Raw genomic sequence first — 16,408 nt, 5'->3', positions numbered from 1 at the left:
ACGCAAACAAACGTATTTTGATAATTTTCTGTCTTGAGTTTGCTCGTAAAAGTTGGCGTTAAACGCCGCGAAAAAAGCAGTCGCAATATTAGTTCTGTCGCAGATTTCTGATCGCCCTTTTCTCGGATACACTGCACATCACAAGTTGTGGTTAGGTTAGGACATGAGTTTAAATTCAGAACCACAAATCCCTGCGTCTGCCGTAGTTCAGTTATTGGTCGCTTTAAACCAGCTGTCGGCAGAGCATGTCGCACTTCCGTCATACCTCGTGGTGCCCGCTTCCAACATCGTTCCGCTTTACGCATTGAACATCATTTGCGAAGTTATCCTCCGTGTTCATTTGTCGCCTATAATCGAGTGGTAGCCGACAGCAGATGTGGCAACACTGTAGCGCCAAGTGACAGACGTCAACTACCGAGTAATTTTGATCGGACTGTAGCCCGTTTAGACACATTGTGAAAAGAAATGGTCCTCTAATACTTCCTTGGGCTCCTCCCGAAGTTACTTTGGCGTCTGAAGATTTGTTTCCATTGAGAGTGACGCGATGTGTTCCGTTTGTTAAACGGAAGCGCCAACGAAACTGCTATAGCCATGAGTATTCAAATACAGAGATGTGTAAACAAGCAGAAAACGCTGCTACAGTCGGCAACGCCTATGTAAGGCCACAAGTGACTGTCGCAGTTGTTAGATCGGTTATTGCTGCTACAATGGCAGGTCATCAAGGTGTGAGTGTGTTTGAACGTGGTGTTATAGTCGGCGCACGAGCGATGGAACACAGTATCTTCGAGGTACCGATGAATTGCGGATTTCTCCGTACGATCATTTCACAAGTGTACCACGAATATCGGAATCCGGTAAAACATCAAATCTCCGACTTCGCTGCAGGCGGAACAAGATTCTTCAAGAACGGGATCTGCGGCGACTGAAATAATCGTTCAGCATGACAGAAGTGCAGCCTTTCCGCAAATTGCTGCAGATTTCAATGCTGGGCCATCAACAAGTATCACAGTGTGAACCATTGAAAGAAACATCATTGGAATGGTCTTTGAGAGCCGAAGGCCCGCTCGTGTACCCTTAATGACTGCGAGACTCAAAGCTTTACGCCTCGCCTGAGCCCGTCAACACCGACACTGGACTGTTGATGAATGGAAACATGTTGCCTGGTCGGACAAGTCTCGTTAAAAATTGCATCAAGTGGATGAACGTGTGCATTTATGAAGGCAACCTCATGAATCCATGGACTTTGCATGTCACCAGGGGCTGTTCAAGCTGAGGGAGACTCCGTGATGGTGTCGGTCATGTGCAGTTAGGTACGACTTCGACAGATGACGCGTACGGAAGAATCCTGTGTGATCATCTACATCTACATACATACTCCGAAATCCACCATACGGTGCGTGGCGGAGGGTACCTCGCACCACAACTAGCATCTTCTCTCCCTGTTTCACTCCCAACCAGAACGAAGGGAAAATGACTGCCTATATGCCTCTGTACGAGACCACACCTCTCTTATCTTTGTGGTCTTTCCGCGAAATATAAGTTGGCGGCAGTAAAATTGTACTGCAGTCAGTCACAAATGCTGGTTCTCTACTTTTCCTCGGTAGCGATTCACGAAAAGTACGCCTCCTTTCCTCCAGAGAACCCGAGTTCCTGAAGCACTTCCGTAACACTCGCGTGATAATCAAACCTATCAGTAACAAATCTAGCAGCCCGCCTCTGAATTGCTGAAGAATAGGTCGTATTAGTATTTTATAAGCGGTCTCCTTTACAGATGTGGTTCATCTTCCTAAAATTCTACCACTGAATCGAAGACGACTCTCCACCTTCCCCACAAATGTCATTACTTGCTTGTCCCACTTCATATCGCTCTGCAATGTTACGCCCAAATATTTAATCGACGTGACTGTGTCAAGCGCTACACTACTAATGGAGTATTCAAACATTACGGGGTTCTTTTTCCTATTCATCTGCATTAATTTACACTTATCTATATTTAGAGTTAGCTGCCATTCTTTAGACCAATCACAAATCCTGCCTAAGTCATCTTGTATCCTCCTACAGTCACTCAACGACGACACCTTCCCATACACCACAGCATCATCAACAAACAGCCGCACATTGCTATCCACCCTATCTAAAAGATCATTTATGTATATAGAAAACAACAGCGAATCTATCACACTTCCCTGTAGCACTCCAGATGATATCCTCACCTCCGATGAACACTCAACATCGAGGACAACGTACTGGGTTCTATTACTTAAGAAGTCTTCGAACCACTCACATATTTGGGAACCAATCCCATATGCTTGTACCTTAGTTAGGAGTCTGCAGTGGGACACCGAATCAAACGTTTTCCGGAAGTCAAGGAATATGGCATCCGTCTGATTCCCATCATCCATGGTTCTTAAGATATCATGTGAAAAAAAGGGAGTTGCGTTTCGCAGGAGCGATGCTTTCTAATGCCGTGCTGGTGCATGGACAGCAACTTCTCTGTCTCAAGGAAATTCATTATATTCGAACTGAGAATATGTTCGAGAATCCTGCAACAAATCGATGTTAAGGATATTGGTCTGTAATTTTGAGGATCAGTCCTTCTAGCCTTCTTACATACAGGCGTCACCTGCGCTTTTTTCCAGTCGCTCGGGACTTTACGTTGGACAAGAGATTCGCGATAAATGCAAGCTAAGTAAGGAGGCAATGCAAATTTAAAACCGAATTTGAATCCCATCTGGACCTGGAGACTTATTTATTTTCAATCCATTCAGCTGCTTCACAACCCCAGGGATGTCTATCACTATGCCCTCCATACGGGATCTGTACGAGACTCATGCAATGCATGCAATCACACCCATTGTGCATTCAGACAGATTAGTACAGTTCCAGCAGGACAATGGGGCATACCACACGTTCAGAATAGCTCAAGAGTGGCTTTAGGAACACTCTTTTGAGATTAAACACTTCCGCTGGCCACTAAACTCTCTAGGTAAGACCATTATAGGGCATATCTGGGATGTCTTGCAACGTGCTGTTCAGAAGAGACCTCCACTTTCTCGTACTCTTACGTATTTATGGACAGACAAGTAGGATTCATCGTGTCGATACCTCCCAGCAGTACTTCAGACATTAGTCGAGTCCATGAAACGGTGCGGCACTTGTGCTTGTTCGCAGGGGCCCTACACGATATTGTGCAGGTGTACTAGTTTCTGGCTCTTCAGTGCTGAAACGCTTCAGTCCAATGGCGCAGCTGGCCCGCACCGAACGCCTTCCTGTCGGCATCGAGCTTTGCAAAATTCTACAAGAGACCGACGCCAGAGCAGTTAATGTTTGCAGAGCAGTTAGCGACTGACCGAAGGCGACGACCCAGATGGTGGCGATGCAGGTGGAGCAGGCGGGCGCGGCGGGCTCCCAGCGGCCCGGTCCGGCGGCCAGCAGCAGGCTGCGGTAGCGGTCCAGCGCCACCAGCCCCAGCGTCAGCGCGTTCGCCAGCGCGCCCGCGAACTCCATCAGCGGCACCGCGCCGCACATCGCGCCGCCCAGGTTCTGACAACAGCACACACTCGGCTTTATATTCCTCCACTGCAGCTGCAGGCGACGTTGTGCTTGTTACGTAATGGAATGAAACACCTGCAGCCTACGTCTTGATGTTACTTTACTGTACTGAAACTAGCTTTTGGGGGCCAGTACGCTATCTTTAGGCCTCAACTTGCACTGAAAGGGTGAACTTAAGTCGTATACACGATCCCACCAGTGACCAACAGCTATGAATTGACTTCTGAAGGATATTGTAAAAGCGATGTTCCATCTGCAACCATAGTTACACTATTCTACAGAACCATGGTTGCAGACACAACGTCGTTTTTACAGTATTCCGCGGAACCATAGACACAGACACAACATCACTTTTACAGTATTCCGCGGAACCATAGATGTAGACACAACATCGCTTTTTACAGGATTCTGTGGAACCATGGTTGCAGACACAACATTTTTACGCTATTCTGCCGATCCATGGTTGGAGACGCAACATTACTTTTACAGTATTCTATGGAAACCAAGGCTCTAAACACAACATCGGTTTAACAGTATTCTAATGAACCACGGTTGCAGATCTAACATCACTTTTACAGTATTCTATGGAACCCAGTTCAGATATGTTGGCCACTGACTGAATTGTGAATACGATTGGGGTTCACTCCAACAGTGTCAGTTAAGGCATGACGATGGTGTATTGAGTCACCGAAACTGGATAGGATATAAATAAATAACATCAAATAGACGACGGCAGGTGTTCCATTCTATTACATAAGTGAATGGCCAATGTCCATCATATCGTCGTTCACAAGGATTGGTATACACAAACTTGTTTTGTAATTTGTGAAATACCAACAACAGAAGACATGGCTTCTACACTACTGACCATTAAAATTGCTACACCAAGAAGAAATGCAGATGATAAACGGGTATTTATTGGACAAATATAATATACTAGAACTGACATGTCATTACATTTTCACGCCATTTGGGTGCACAGATCCTTAGAAATCAGTACCCAGAACAACCACCTCTGGCCATAATAACGGCATTGATACGCCTGGGCATTGAGTCAAACAGAGCGTGGATGATGTGCACAGGTACAGCTGCCCATCCAGCTTCAGCACGATTCCACAGTTCATCAAGAGTAGTGACTGGCGTATTGTGACGAGCCAGTTGCTAGGCCACCATTGACCAGACGTCATCAATTGGTGAGAGATCTGGAGAATGTGGTGGCCAGGGCAGCAGTTGAACATTTTCTGTATCCAGAAAGGCCCGTACGGGACTTGCAACATGCGGTCGTGCATTATCCCGTTGAAATGTAGGGTTTCGCAGGGTTCGAATGAAGGGTAGAGCCACGGGACATCTGAACTGTAACGTCCACTGTTCAAAGTGCCGTCAGTGCGAACAAGAGGTGACCGAGACGTGTAACCAATGGCACCCCATACCATCACGTCGGGTGATACGCCAGTATGGCGATGACGAATACATGCTTCCAATGTGCGTTCACCGCGATGTCGCCAAACACGGATGCGACCATCATGATGCTGTAAAGAGAACTTGAATTCATCCGAAAAAATGACGTTTTGCCGTTCGTGCAGTCAGGTTCGTCGTCGAGTACACCATCGTAGGCGCTCCTGTCTGTGATGCAGCGTCAAGGGTAACCGCAGCCATGGTCTCCGAGCTGATAGTCCATGCTGGTGCAGATGTCGTCGAACTGTTCGTGCAGATGGTTGTTGTCTTGCAAACGCCCCCATCTGTTGACTCAGGGATTGAGACGTGGCTGCACGGTCCGTTACAGCCATACGGGTAAGATGCGTGTCATCTCGACTGCTAGTGATATGAGGCCGTTGGGTTGGCTCTGAGCACCATGGGACTTAACTTCTGAGGTCATCAGTCCCCTAGAACTTAGAACTACTTAAACTTAATTAACCTAAGGACAGCACACACATCCATTGGATTCGAACCTGCGACCGTGGCGGTCGCGCGGTTCCAGACTGTAGCGCCTAAAACCGCTCGGCCGCCCCGGCCGTCTGGCCGTTGGGATCCAGCACGGCGTTCAGTATTACCCTCCTGAACACACCGATTCCATATTCATTGGATCTCGACCAACGCGAGCAGCAGTGTCGCGATACGATAAACCGCAATCACGATAGGCTACAATCCAACCTTTATCAAAGTCGGAAACGTGATGGTACGCATTTCTGCTCCTTACCACAACAACGTTCCACCAGGCAACGATGGTCTATTGCAGTTTGGGTATGAGAAATCGGCTAGAAACTTTCCTTATGTCAGCACGTTGTAGGTGTCGCCACCGGCGCCAGCCTTGTGTGAATGCCCTGAATAGCTAATCATTTGCATATGACAGCATCTTCCTCCTGTCGGTTAAATTTTGCGTATGTAGCACATCATCTTCGTGGTGTAGAAATTTTAATGGCCAGTAGTGTATATAGTCTGTAGGCTGATATAACTAAGAAAGGGCTCCGCTGATACATCTGGAATGAGAAAATATACATCGAGGTCTGGTTTGAAGTTGGGTATACTTGGAGCGATTTTCAGATTCAAATGTGATTATCATTATAGTTTTTTACCTTTTGTGATATTTATGTCAGTGAACGTAGGAGCTAGTATGAAAGGATTACATACCAATTAGTGCAATACATTTTCTAAAACGCAGAGCAAGTGACGGAGAACATGTAGGCGATTGAAGTTATCATAGATTTTGGGGTACATTTACCTGCCTATACTTCCACCACAACTGTTAGCTACCATTCTATTTGTGGTCAGTACGTTAAAAAATTTGAAACTTTGAGCACTCAAAAATAAAAACAGTGATCGAAAGTTTCTTTAAGTGCTTTATTAAACCTTACTAAAGCAAAAAAAAGTGAATGGCTCTCAGCGCTATGGGACATAACTTTTGAGGTCATCACACACATCCATGCCCGAGGCAGGATTCGAACCTGCGACCGTAGCAGTCGCACGGTTCTGGACTGCGCGCCTAGAACCGCGAGACCATCGCGGCCGGCTTTTGTTGGAACAGTATACCTTTTTCCTATGGCATTGCAGCGAGCCTTCGAAGAGTACTTCAGAGATATAACACGTGTAGATCTTTGTGCCGTGATGGACGCGTCACGTTTCAACTTGGATTTCACGGCGGCGCTGCAGCGGTCCGGATTGCTGACTGATAAACAGTCACCCAAGGATAGCATCTTGGCCGCCAAGTTGTCAACATGTCGAGTAGCGATATGACCTCAGTGAACGGTTAATTCCGAGTTTGTGACGAAGGTGAAGCCAGAGAATAATTTAAGACGGTAACCAAGTCTTATTGGCAGCTCATTCTATATAGCGAAGTCGGCGAGTGCCAGTAATAAGGAACTACTGAGGCGTCGGATTGCGATAACTGCAGTGTTGACAGCAGCCGGCTGCGATAACCTTGCCGAGAAGGCGGTGTGAGCACAGTCGTCTGGGGAGAAGCAGCCAGTAGCGAGAGTGCTATCGGCAGGCCGGGAGGTTGTAAATCGGACTCGGTGTGGTATCGGACGAACCCAGGCTCTGCGGAGAGTGTAAGCGTTGGCTCCACTGGAGTGCACCCGGCATGACGCCCGAGTGCATCTGGCTTGCTGGAGCTAGCAGGTCCTTGACTGTATTTCGTAGCCGATGTGGACGTTGGAGGCAGCCGGCTGGGGCTTAGACTGCATCAGGGCCGAGCTGGAGTGTAAGTCAGGGCCGAGTCGGAAATCTGCTCCTGAACCGTGGAACTTGCTTTAATGGCATGATTCTATTGTTTTTACGTTTTTGTTTTCCCGCTCTCATTATATACAAATGGTTTTCTGTTCTTCTTATTAACAGTCACTGCTCACGGCGTAACGTCCTTAGGTTCGCCCCAACCACTTGGCAGGAGTGCCAACCATCTCGCATGAATAGGAGTGTGTGGATCCAGTAGGCGTCCTGCCACATTACGAAACTATGTATTCACTCCTACTCACCAGCTGCCTTCATTCACTCTCATACTTAATCTTAACAACTTTATATCTGTCTTCTCTAAACGAGGCATACCGTCTATCACACTTTGCAAATGTATCAACATCTTATCAAACTAAATTAAAAAGGTTAACGTTCCACTGAACCCATTACAACCTTATACATTCCCTGTAAACAGACATCTTATCTAGAAGGTTTTTAACATATTGTATCATCCCACACTTTAACTACAGCTGAATGTCTCCTCTATGCTATTACGCAATCCACTTGCATGAATGCAACTCCTTCTGAGACTTGAACTTCATGCCCACCATGGAATCCCGACACCTTGCTACGATGCATTGAACCAATTCGCTTATTATAAAGTCAAAAATCCCTAAACCAATGACTCCGTTGCGACACTTATCTGTGTTCCACTCAGCGCTGTACCACGGTTTACATCTGTCTTACTCAAAAATACAATAAGCAGTAGGCGTGCAACACAGAAACGGTAAAAGAAGAGGAAAGCCTTGCACACAATTGAGTAACTCTGGGTGTCAAACCACATAATCTGCAAGTGTAGATTCTTGGAGAACTCCAAAATTCTTTATTTATATATCAACACTGCTCACAACAAACTATACCTACCTTTCTCGCCGAAGGTTCCAGTCCTCCCTCGGGCATGGGTGTGTGTGTTGTTCTTAGCGTAAGTCAGTTTAAATAGTGTGTAAGTCTAGGGACCGATGACCTCAGCAGTTTGGTGCCTTAGGACTCCACGCACATTTGAACAAACTATACCTAAAATCGCCTACTATCTGCAGTGACTTATAGTTCCCGGCAACCACGGCCTATCTCTCCTCAACCACGTATTCTCCCTGAATTGCCTTGCGAAATGTCCCTTCCTCTATCACATCCAACACACCACACGGTGTTACTCAGTGCTCGAGGCCCCATGACCTTGCAGGTTACCTTGTCTACACACAGCCGGTATTATTAACTCGTTCCTTGGCCCCTTCCCAGGCAATAAGCCGTACACTAGTATACAGAACAAGCTAGTGCACAAGAGGGCAGCTGGTGTGACAGGAGCAGATGTGACCGGAGTTCCAAAAACAGGAAAGGAGCACTCTGGCGAATGGGCAGAGAATTAGGTGTTGTCGCTTTTAAAGTAAGACGAGGACATTAAGCCTTAAAAGCTTTATTTGTTTTATTTTATGACTATTGCTTGCAGTTTTAACTGCGTATGCATGAAAGCTAGAACACAAACAACCAGATGCTGGGGACCTGACTCCAGAAACGTGTAGCTGTGAATTACATTTGTGTGTTGTATGCTAAATAACGATAACGACCAAAACTAGGTCTATAATCGGCGTATCAGAAAACAGGACAATGAGACAAGGAACATCCAAGGAAGAATATACACCACGACCCTACAACAGGTTATAAAATGCACACGCTGGCTCTCAGTTATATCTCTGATGACAGTAACACCTCGGATAATGCCAATTCTGATGCCAAATTAGCGGTCAATGGCAGTGACGCAAGAAAAATGCTACTGTGAAGACAAAACGGCTTTAGCAACAACTCAATCTGTACAGCAAAGTTGGCCAGCGTCCACAATCAGGAACTGTCGAGGCACCAGAATGTGGTTGTTGGCAGTGTTGGCAGCAGCCGGCTGGGGCGACCGTGCTGAGTAGGCAGTGGAAGCACAGTAAGCCGTGGTGAGAAAAACGGGCGCTGACTGAGTCTATGCCCGATATAACAATGGGACAATGGGGTCAGAGAAAAAGGACAAACAGGTATCAGGAGCGCGCGTATGTCTATAAAATACACATGCAAATTAGTGGTCCACGGCGTTGACGCTAGGAAAATGCTGGCGTGAAGGCAAAACCACTTTACCCAAACTCCTACATGCTGCCTCTCAGTTGCATTGCTGATGACAGTAACACCTCTGATAATGCAATTTCTGATTCGAAATTAGCATTTCATGGCGGTTATGTAAGGAAAATGCTGGCGTGAAGACATAACTGCTTTAGCGGCAACTCATTCTATATAACAAAGTCCGTCTGTGCCCCTACTCAGGAAATGTTGGGGCATCGGAATGTGATCTACGTGATTATTCTGCTATTCACAATAAAGTGCCTGTCAGGGGGTTCAATTAACCACCTTCAAGGTGTCTCTCCACCGTTCCACTCTCTAACGGCACGCGGGAAAAACGAGCACTTAGATTTTTATGTGCGAGCCCTCTTGGAAGTGTGGGCAGCAGCCAGATGAAATGACCTTGCTGAGTAAGCGGTATCGACTCAGCCTGCCTTAGGGAAGCAGCCTGCTGGAAATGAGTATATACTCGACATAACGAGGAACAGGACACTAAGACGAGGAGAAATGCATGGTAGAATCGATACCAGGAGCCCATGAATGATTATAAACGGCACGTGCTATGTCTCACTTGCATTGCTGATGAGCGTAGTAGCACTTCTGCTAATGACCTCTGATGCCAAATTAGCAGTCGGTGGCAATGGCACAAGCACAATGCTGGTGTGAAGATAAAACCGCTTTAGCCGCAACTCCTTCTGTATAGCAAAGTCAGCCAGCGTCCCTAGTCAGGAAGCGTTGAGCCTCGAAATTTAATGATAGGTCTGGCAGCAGCCAGCTGGAGCGACTTTGCTGCCGTGGCCAAGCAGCCAGCAGCGAATAAGTCTGTTCTCGACATAACATGGAAAAGGGTAACGGGATCACCTCTGGTGATCGTCGAGGGGACACTGAATAGTGCACGGTATATCCAAACCGTCATCGAACCCATCGTTCTACCATTCCTAGACCGGCAAGGGAACTTGCTGTTCCAACAGGACAATGCACGTCCGCATGTATCCCGTGCCATCCAACGTGCTCTAGAAGGTGTAAGTCAACTACCCTGGCCAGCAAGATCTCCGGATCCGTCCCCCATTGAGCATGTTTGGGACTGGATGAAGCGTCGTCTCACGCAGTCTGCACGTCCAGCACGAACGCTGGTCCAACTGAGGCGCCAGGTGGAAATGGCGTGGCAAGCCGTTCCACAGGACTACATCCAGCATCTCTACGATCGTCTCCATGGGAGAATAGCAGCCTCCATTGCTGCGAAAGGTGGATATACACTGTACTAGTGCCGACATTGTGCATGCTCTGTTGCCTGTGTCTATGTGCCTGTGGTTCTGTCAGTGTGATCATGTGATGTATCTGACCCCAGGAATGTGTCAATAAAGTTTCCCCTTCCTGGGACAATGAATTCACGGTGTTCTTATTTCAATTTCCAGGAGTATATTGTGAGTTGATAGTTGCTCAGAATAATTTTATTGATTTAATTCTGTTGCATCACCAGACCCGACAGCTACAATTCAGTCTTCGGTAGTAGTTACTTGCCTTAACATTCTGTTTGTGGAATCTTGTTGAAGCGACAGAATTTTATGTACAATCTAATGGCTCTGAGTACTATGCGACTTCTGAGGTCATCAGTCGCATAGAACTTAGAACTAATTAAACCTAACTAACCTAAGGACATCACACACAACCATGTCCGAGGCAGGATTCGAACCTGCGACCGTAGCGGTCGCTCGGCTCCAGACTGTAGCGCCTAGAAACGCACGGCCATATATAAAATCTGTAATTAAACTGTTACCATAGTAGACTTCGACTACAACGTTATTTTGTAGTGATGACAGGGAAGTTTTCATGATCCTGAATGTATTACATACGAACATATTGGGTACACACGTAAGGTGAGACACACATAGTGACACATAATGCCAATGTTACTTTCGTCCTTAAGTTTTGTGCACCATTCTAATTAATAGTTCTGGATATATTTTAGGGAGATCTGTCTTAGCTGCCTCACACTTGATGTAGGACATCGACGGGACTCGAAACTGTGCACAAATAAGCTACATTTATATATTTAACAGACGATCTGTAAGTTACAAACTCCAACGAATGCAGGCACGTTGAATTCAGCACAATAAAATCTATAGGTAGAGTAAGTGGTTATCAAGAGAATCTGGTTAACTGTATGGTTCAGAGTTGTAATAAGAAGCGGAAGACGGATAATAAGGAAGACACCACACCGTTATCGCCCTTTTTTATGGCGGTAAGTCGAAAAATTGGCTAACATTCTCAAGCCGCTACACAGTAAAATAACTTAGGAACGCAGAGCGCATCGTCTGAGGAATAATTTTAATAAATATGACCGATAGAGTATTTTTAATATATTGTCCTTGTCATGTGACGCTAAATACTATGGGGTAAACGAGGAGGAAGTTTAAACTGACCACGAATATGCCTTCAGACTGAAAAATCAAAAGTAGCAGGACACTGACTACTTACTTACTTAGTTTCCGTGTCCGGAACTAGACTTCAGACATCCAAAAATCAGCAGCGAATATGGCCTTGTCATTTGCCTCCCATAAGTCATTCATTGTGCAGGGCTGGTCTAAATATGGACAGATAAGCAAGTGTTAAGGATCCTGAACAGAGTCACACAGACAAAGAGTGTTCTCATTCTCTTTTAGGAAACCCCATTGCTGCAGGTTTGTCTTGCACTTTGGCGCTTCTATCCTCATACGGTTTAAGGTTCTCCAGACTGTGTATGGTAGGTCTCCACCAGGGGCCAGTTCTTCTTTTATATCTTTATGGGGGTTTCTCAGGTCGATTTCCCACCTTTTCAAACGATTCTCTGCAGCTGACCCTTCCAGGGCTCGGGTACGCGACAAGAAATTCTTCCTCGAACAAAACCGTCGCTCAGCAGGCTACTTGATGTCACAAGATGCAGACCCGGTGCATGGAACTAGGCGGAAGGTATTGTGTTATCACTAAGAGAGACAATAATAGCCTAATGGGTCGGCCAAAAGAGCTCAGGGACTTCGAACGTGGACTAGCCATTGCATTTCACCTGAGTAACAAATCCGTCAGGGACATTTAAATCCTTTTGAAGTTGCCCAGGTCGAATGCTTATGATGTAATAGTGAAGTGGAAAGGCGAAGGAACAACTACAGCTAAATCAAGACTAGAGCAGACCTCACGTACCGACGGTCAGGGATAGTCGAGCATTGGGGAGGGTGGTCCTAATCAATCGAACGAAATCAGCGGAAAGAATTACTCATAAGTTCGAAAATTGCTGTCAGCAGTCGAGCTAGCACAATGACTGTGCGTAGGGAGTAAAAACATGGGTACAGTAATCGAGCAGCTATTTGTAAGTCAAACATTTCTGCAGTCAATGCTAACACACGTCTGCGATGTCGCAAAGAGCGACGCCGCTGCGCAGTGGATGACTGGGAACTAGTGATTTCATTAATCAAGCTACCCTGTGGAAGTCCGATGGAACGGTTTGACTTTGGCGAATGTCTACAGAATGTTACCTACCATTATGCATAGTGCCAGCTGTGAAGCACGGAGGAGATGGTCTTAGAGACGGGGGGTGTTTTTCGTCATATGAATCCCTTAATTTGTTTAAGGAAACGCTAAATGCGGAACTATTAAGTAGTGTTGAGTACTGTGTACAGTATAAGAAAACTTCGGAGGCGTTGATAGTTTGTATCAACTAGACAATGCACCCAGTTACCAAGCAGTATATATGAGGCAATGATTTGTGGTCAAGAACATTCTTGGGATGGAGTGGCCCGCTCAGACTACTGACCTGAACCCAATTGAACATCTTCAGAATTAGTTAAAATGTCTACTTCGATCCAGACCACGGCATCCAACACCAATACCTTCTCTGTTTTCGGCTCTTGAGGGAGAATGGCAAGTCATTCTTAATTATTAATGTCTCCTAACAGGTGCCCGGATAGTCCTGATCAGATACTGTATAATGCATATGTTGCTTGCATTTACATTATACGTACACTGCAGCTTGCAAATACCTTTTGATTTTTTTAAAAAAATGAACATCTTTATTGCAAAGTTTATAGATTTCGTAGACGATGTTTATTATACATGAATCTATACAAAGGTGTTACGTTTTATCATTCAAGACATGTGATGATAGTAGGTCACCATACTTACCCACAATGACTCAATTGCCTTCGACCCAGAGATAACTAGCAATCGAAGCCAGTCGTCTACAATCACACACTGCAGTTTCCCAGCAGTCACATCTCTCTTTTTTAAATATTTAGCAGCACTATGCACACAAAATTTTCATTCCAGTCTACTGTAACAACCGGTCTGAGTATCTGCGGAACTTTCAAGTTCACAGTGATCAAAAGATTTTTACAAAAATGAAATAATAGACTGTTTGTACATAGCTGTACATGAACAGTAATACAAGTGTATGCATGTTCTCATACTCGAGCGACATTGTTGATCGCCACTGTCGTGCTTCCTGTCTGATGGATACAAATCCATATGAAGAATATTTAGATTTTCAGTAAAGTTGGGGTTTGAAAGGAAAATTAATGGTTGGCAAATTACCTTCATAGAGCAACAGTTAAAAAGAACCGCTGGTCAGACGTGGTTGTTACAAAAATCCAAGAAATACTCACATTAATTTTTTTTCTAATTTTGTACGTCAATATTTTGTGTGTGGTGATTCATAATCTCACAATAGTCTTAGACCAGTGGAAATAGAAAATGATTAACAGCAACGTGTGATCTCTTTGAGTAAAGAATCTATCATCTTCGTGCTTTGAACTAAAATAGAACCAAAATTTAAAAAAATGTTTCACTAAAAAAATTTATTTCAGTACCTTAGTCCGTAAGTTATTTTGAGCCGAAGCAACATAATAGACACATTCGATAGTATCAACTCTCGTGGTGTTGATAAACTTCATTATGTGTTTACAAAGCTGTCTTTTTTCTTAGTTAAACAACCGATGTTTGCCAATTTGTAACCATCTTGATAGTCTTCCTTATTCTGTGACAGTACATCTGCAGACCACATAACTTATGAGTAAACCTATCAGGCTTTGTATTCATAGAACCATGGGATGGTTCACATTTTGTGAAAGAAGTTTGCGTGTGATTCTCAACTAATTACTTCTTATGTAACCTGAATATGGTACTAAACTAACAGATTGTTTAATGAAGAAAAAGTACAGCGTGTTTCCATACGATGCAACTTCTTAAATAAGGTAATAATTAAACTTTCAATACTTGAGAGGATCTCCACGATAAAAGAGTGGTCGTAGGACAGTTAAATTTTTAGAACATATTTGCGAAGACCTGCAGATGAAAAATAATGAATAAACCATGGAAAGAAACACATTTTAATTTCGAAATATGTTAACTGCATACCATGTTTACTTACGTTCCAGTTGACAAAACGATAGTGAATGTGGCGAGCCTCTGCACCCACGAGAGCCTGGCACCGCACCGTATATTGATATGCTGCTGCCTGAAACATCTCAGGTGGGATACTGGCTATCCCTCTCACTCTACTCACCACCATTCTACAACGTGTGTTGGTGTCCCGTGTAACCTCACAGCCAGAAATCACGCGGTTTCAAATCTGGTTGGCCACGCAGTTTGGAGCGATCGGCTAATGACACGGTTTTCTCTGGGTATATTAATGAGTAACAGAGTGACCTAATGAGCAATGTGATGTGGAGCTCCATCGTGTCTCAAAGCATCGTATTCCAAAGAACCTCTATGTCGTAAGGCAGGGATCACGTGTTCGGGAAGCAGAGCACAATAATGTGTGCTGTTTACGTCTCATGCCCCTGGCCCTTGGGTCCGAGTTCTTCTGTGCATCGTCGTACCAGTACCGGCATCTAAAGGTAAGTCATGACTCGGACACTACCAAACAACGCAAATCCTGCACTGCGTAATCTGAACATCATTCACCCTTGCGGTGAATACACGGAGGGGGAAAAAAATTGCAGCACAAAAGTATAATTAATGTAGGGTAATATATTTGCCTAGATAACATATTTAAGTGATTAACATTGCATGATCAAAGGTTGGTATAAACGTGAGATAAGCCATTGTAAAAGTGAAATGCTCACACATTAATAATCGGTGAAACCGCCAGAATGTTGAATACAAGTATGCAAGCGTGCATGTATTGTGTTCTATAGGTGCCAGATGTCAGTTTGCTGGAAGAACTTCCATGCCTGTTGCACGGGTCCGTCAATACAACGACAGTTAATGCTGGTTGTGTATGATGCTAATGTTGTCCTCCGATTATGTCCCATATGCGCTCGATTGTAGCAGATTTGCTAATCTAGCAGGCCAAAGCAACATGTAGACACTCTGCAGAGCATGTTGGGTTACAACAGTGGTATGTGAGCGAACGTTATCCTGTTGGAAAACACCTCATGGAATGCTTTTCATGAATCGCAGCACAACAGATCGAATCACCAGACTGACGCACAAATTTGCGGTCAGGGTGCGTGGTATAACCACGAGAGTGTTCCTGCTGTCAGACGAAATCATACCCCATACCGTAACTCCAGGTGTAGGTCCAATGTGTCTAGCGTGCAGACAGGTTGGCTCCAGACCCACAACTGCCTTCCTCCCAATTAACACATGGCATCACTGGCACCGACAAAGAACCAGTTTTCATCGGAAAACACAACAGCCCTCCACCCTGCCCTTCAATGAGCTCTCGCTTGATACCACTTAAGTCGCCAATAGTGGTGGTTAGGGGTCAGCAGAATACACGGTACTGGGCGTCTGGCTCTGAGCTGTCCTTGAAGCAACCGATTTGTAACAGTTCGTTGTCACTGTGGTGCCAGCTGCTGTTCAAATTTGCTGCGCAGCCGCTTTATGTTGCTCAGAGCCATACGTCGAACACAGTGGTCTTCCCTGTCGGTAGTACCACACGGTTGTCCGAAGTTCGGTCTTCTCGCGACCGCCCGTTCTCATGACGACCGCTGCCAGCATTCACGTAAAGTGGCTACATTCCTGCCAAGTCTTTCTGCATTATTGCATAAGGAATTATCATTTT

At 45.2% G+C, this 16,408-nt stretch overlaps 1 protein-coding gene across 1 annotated transcript in view; it reads right to left on the bottom strand.

The window, feature by feature from the left end:
* LOC126335802 (gastrin/cholecystokinin type B receptor) overlaps nt 1-16,408 on the bottom strand; it is a 138,378-nt gene that overhangs the window by 23,154 nt on the left and 98,816 nt on the right. Inside the window, exon 7 of the mRNA XM_049999265.1 lies at nt 3,351-3,543. Coding sequence (XP_049855222.1) covers nt 3,351-3,543 — 193 coding nt within the window. The remainder of the gene's footprint in view (nt 1-3,350; nt 3,544-16,408) is intronic.

This window comes from Schistocerca gregaria, chromosome 2 (assembly GCF_023897955.1).
Source record: "Schistocerca gregaria isolate iqSchGreg1 chromosome 2, iqSchGreg1.2, whole genome shotgun sequence".
NCBI lineage: Eukaryota > Metazoa > Arthropoda > Insecta > Orthoptera > Acrididae > Schistocerca > Schistocerca gregaria.
This window is presented reverse-complemented; position numbering and strand designations above follow the sequence as displayed.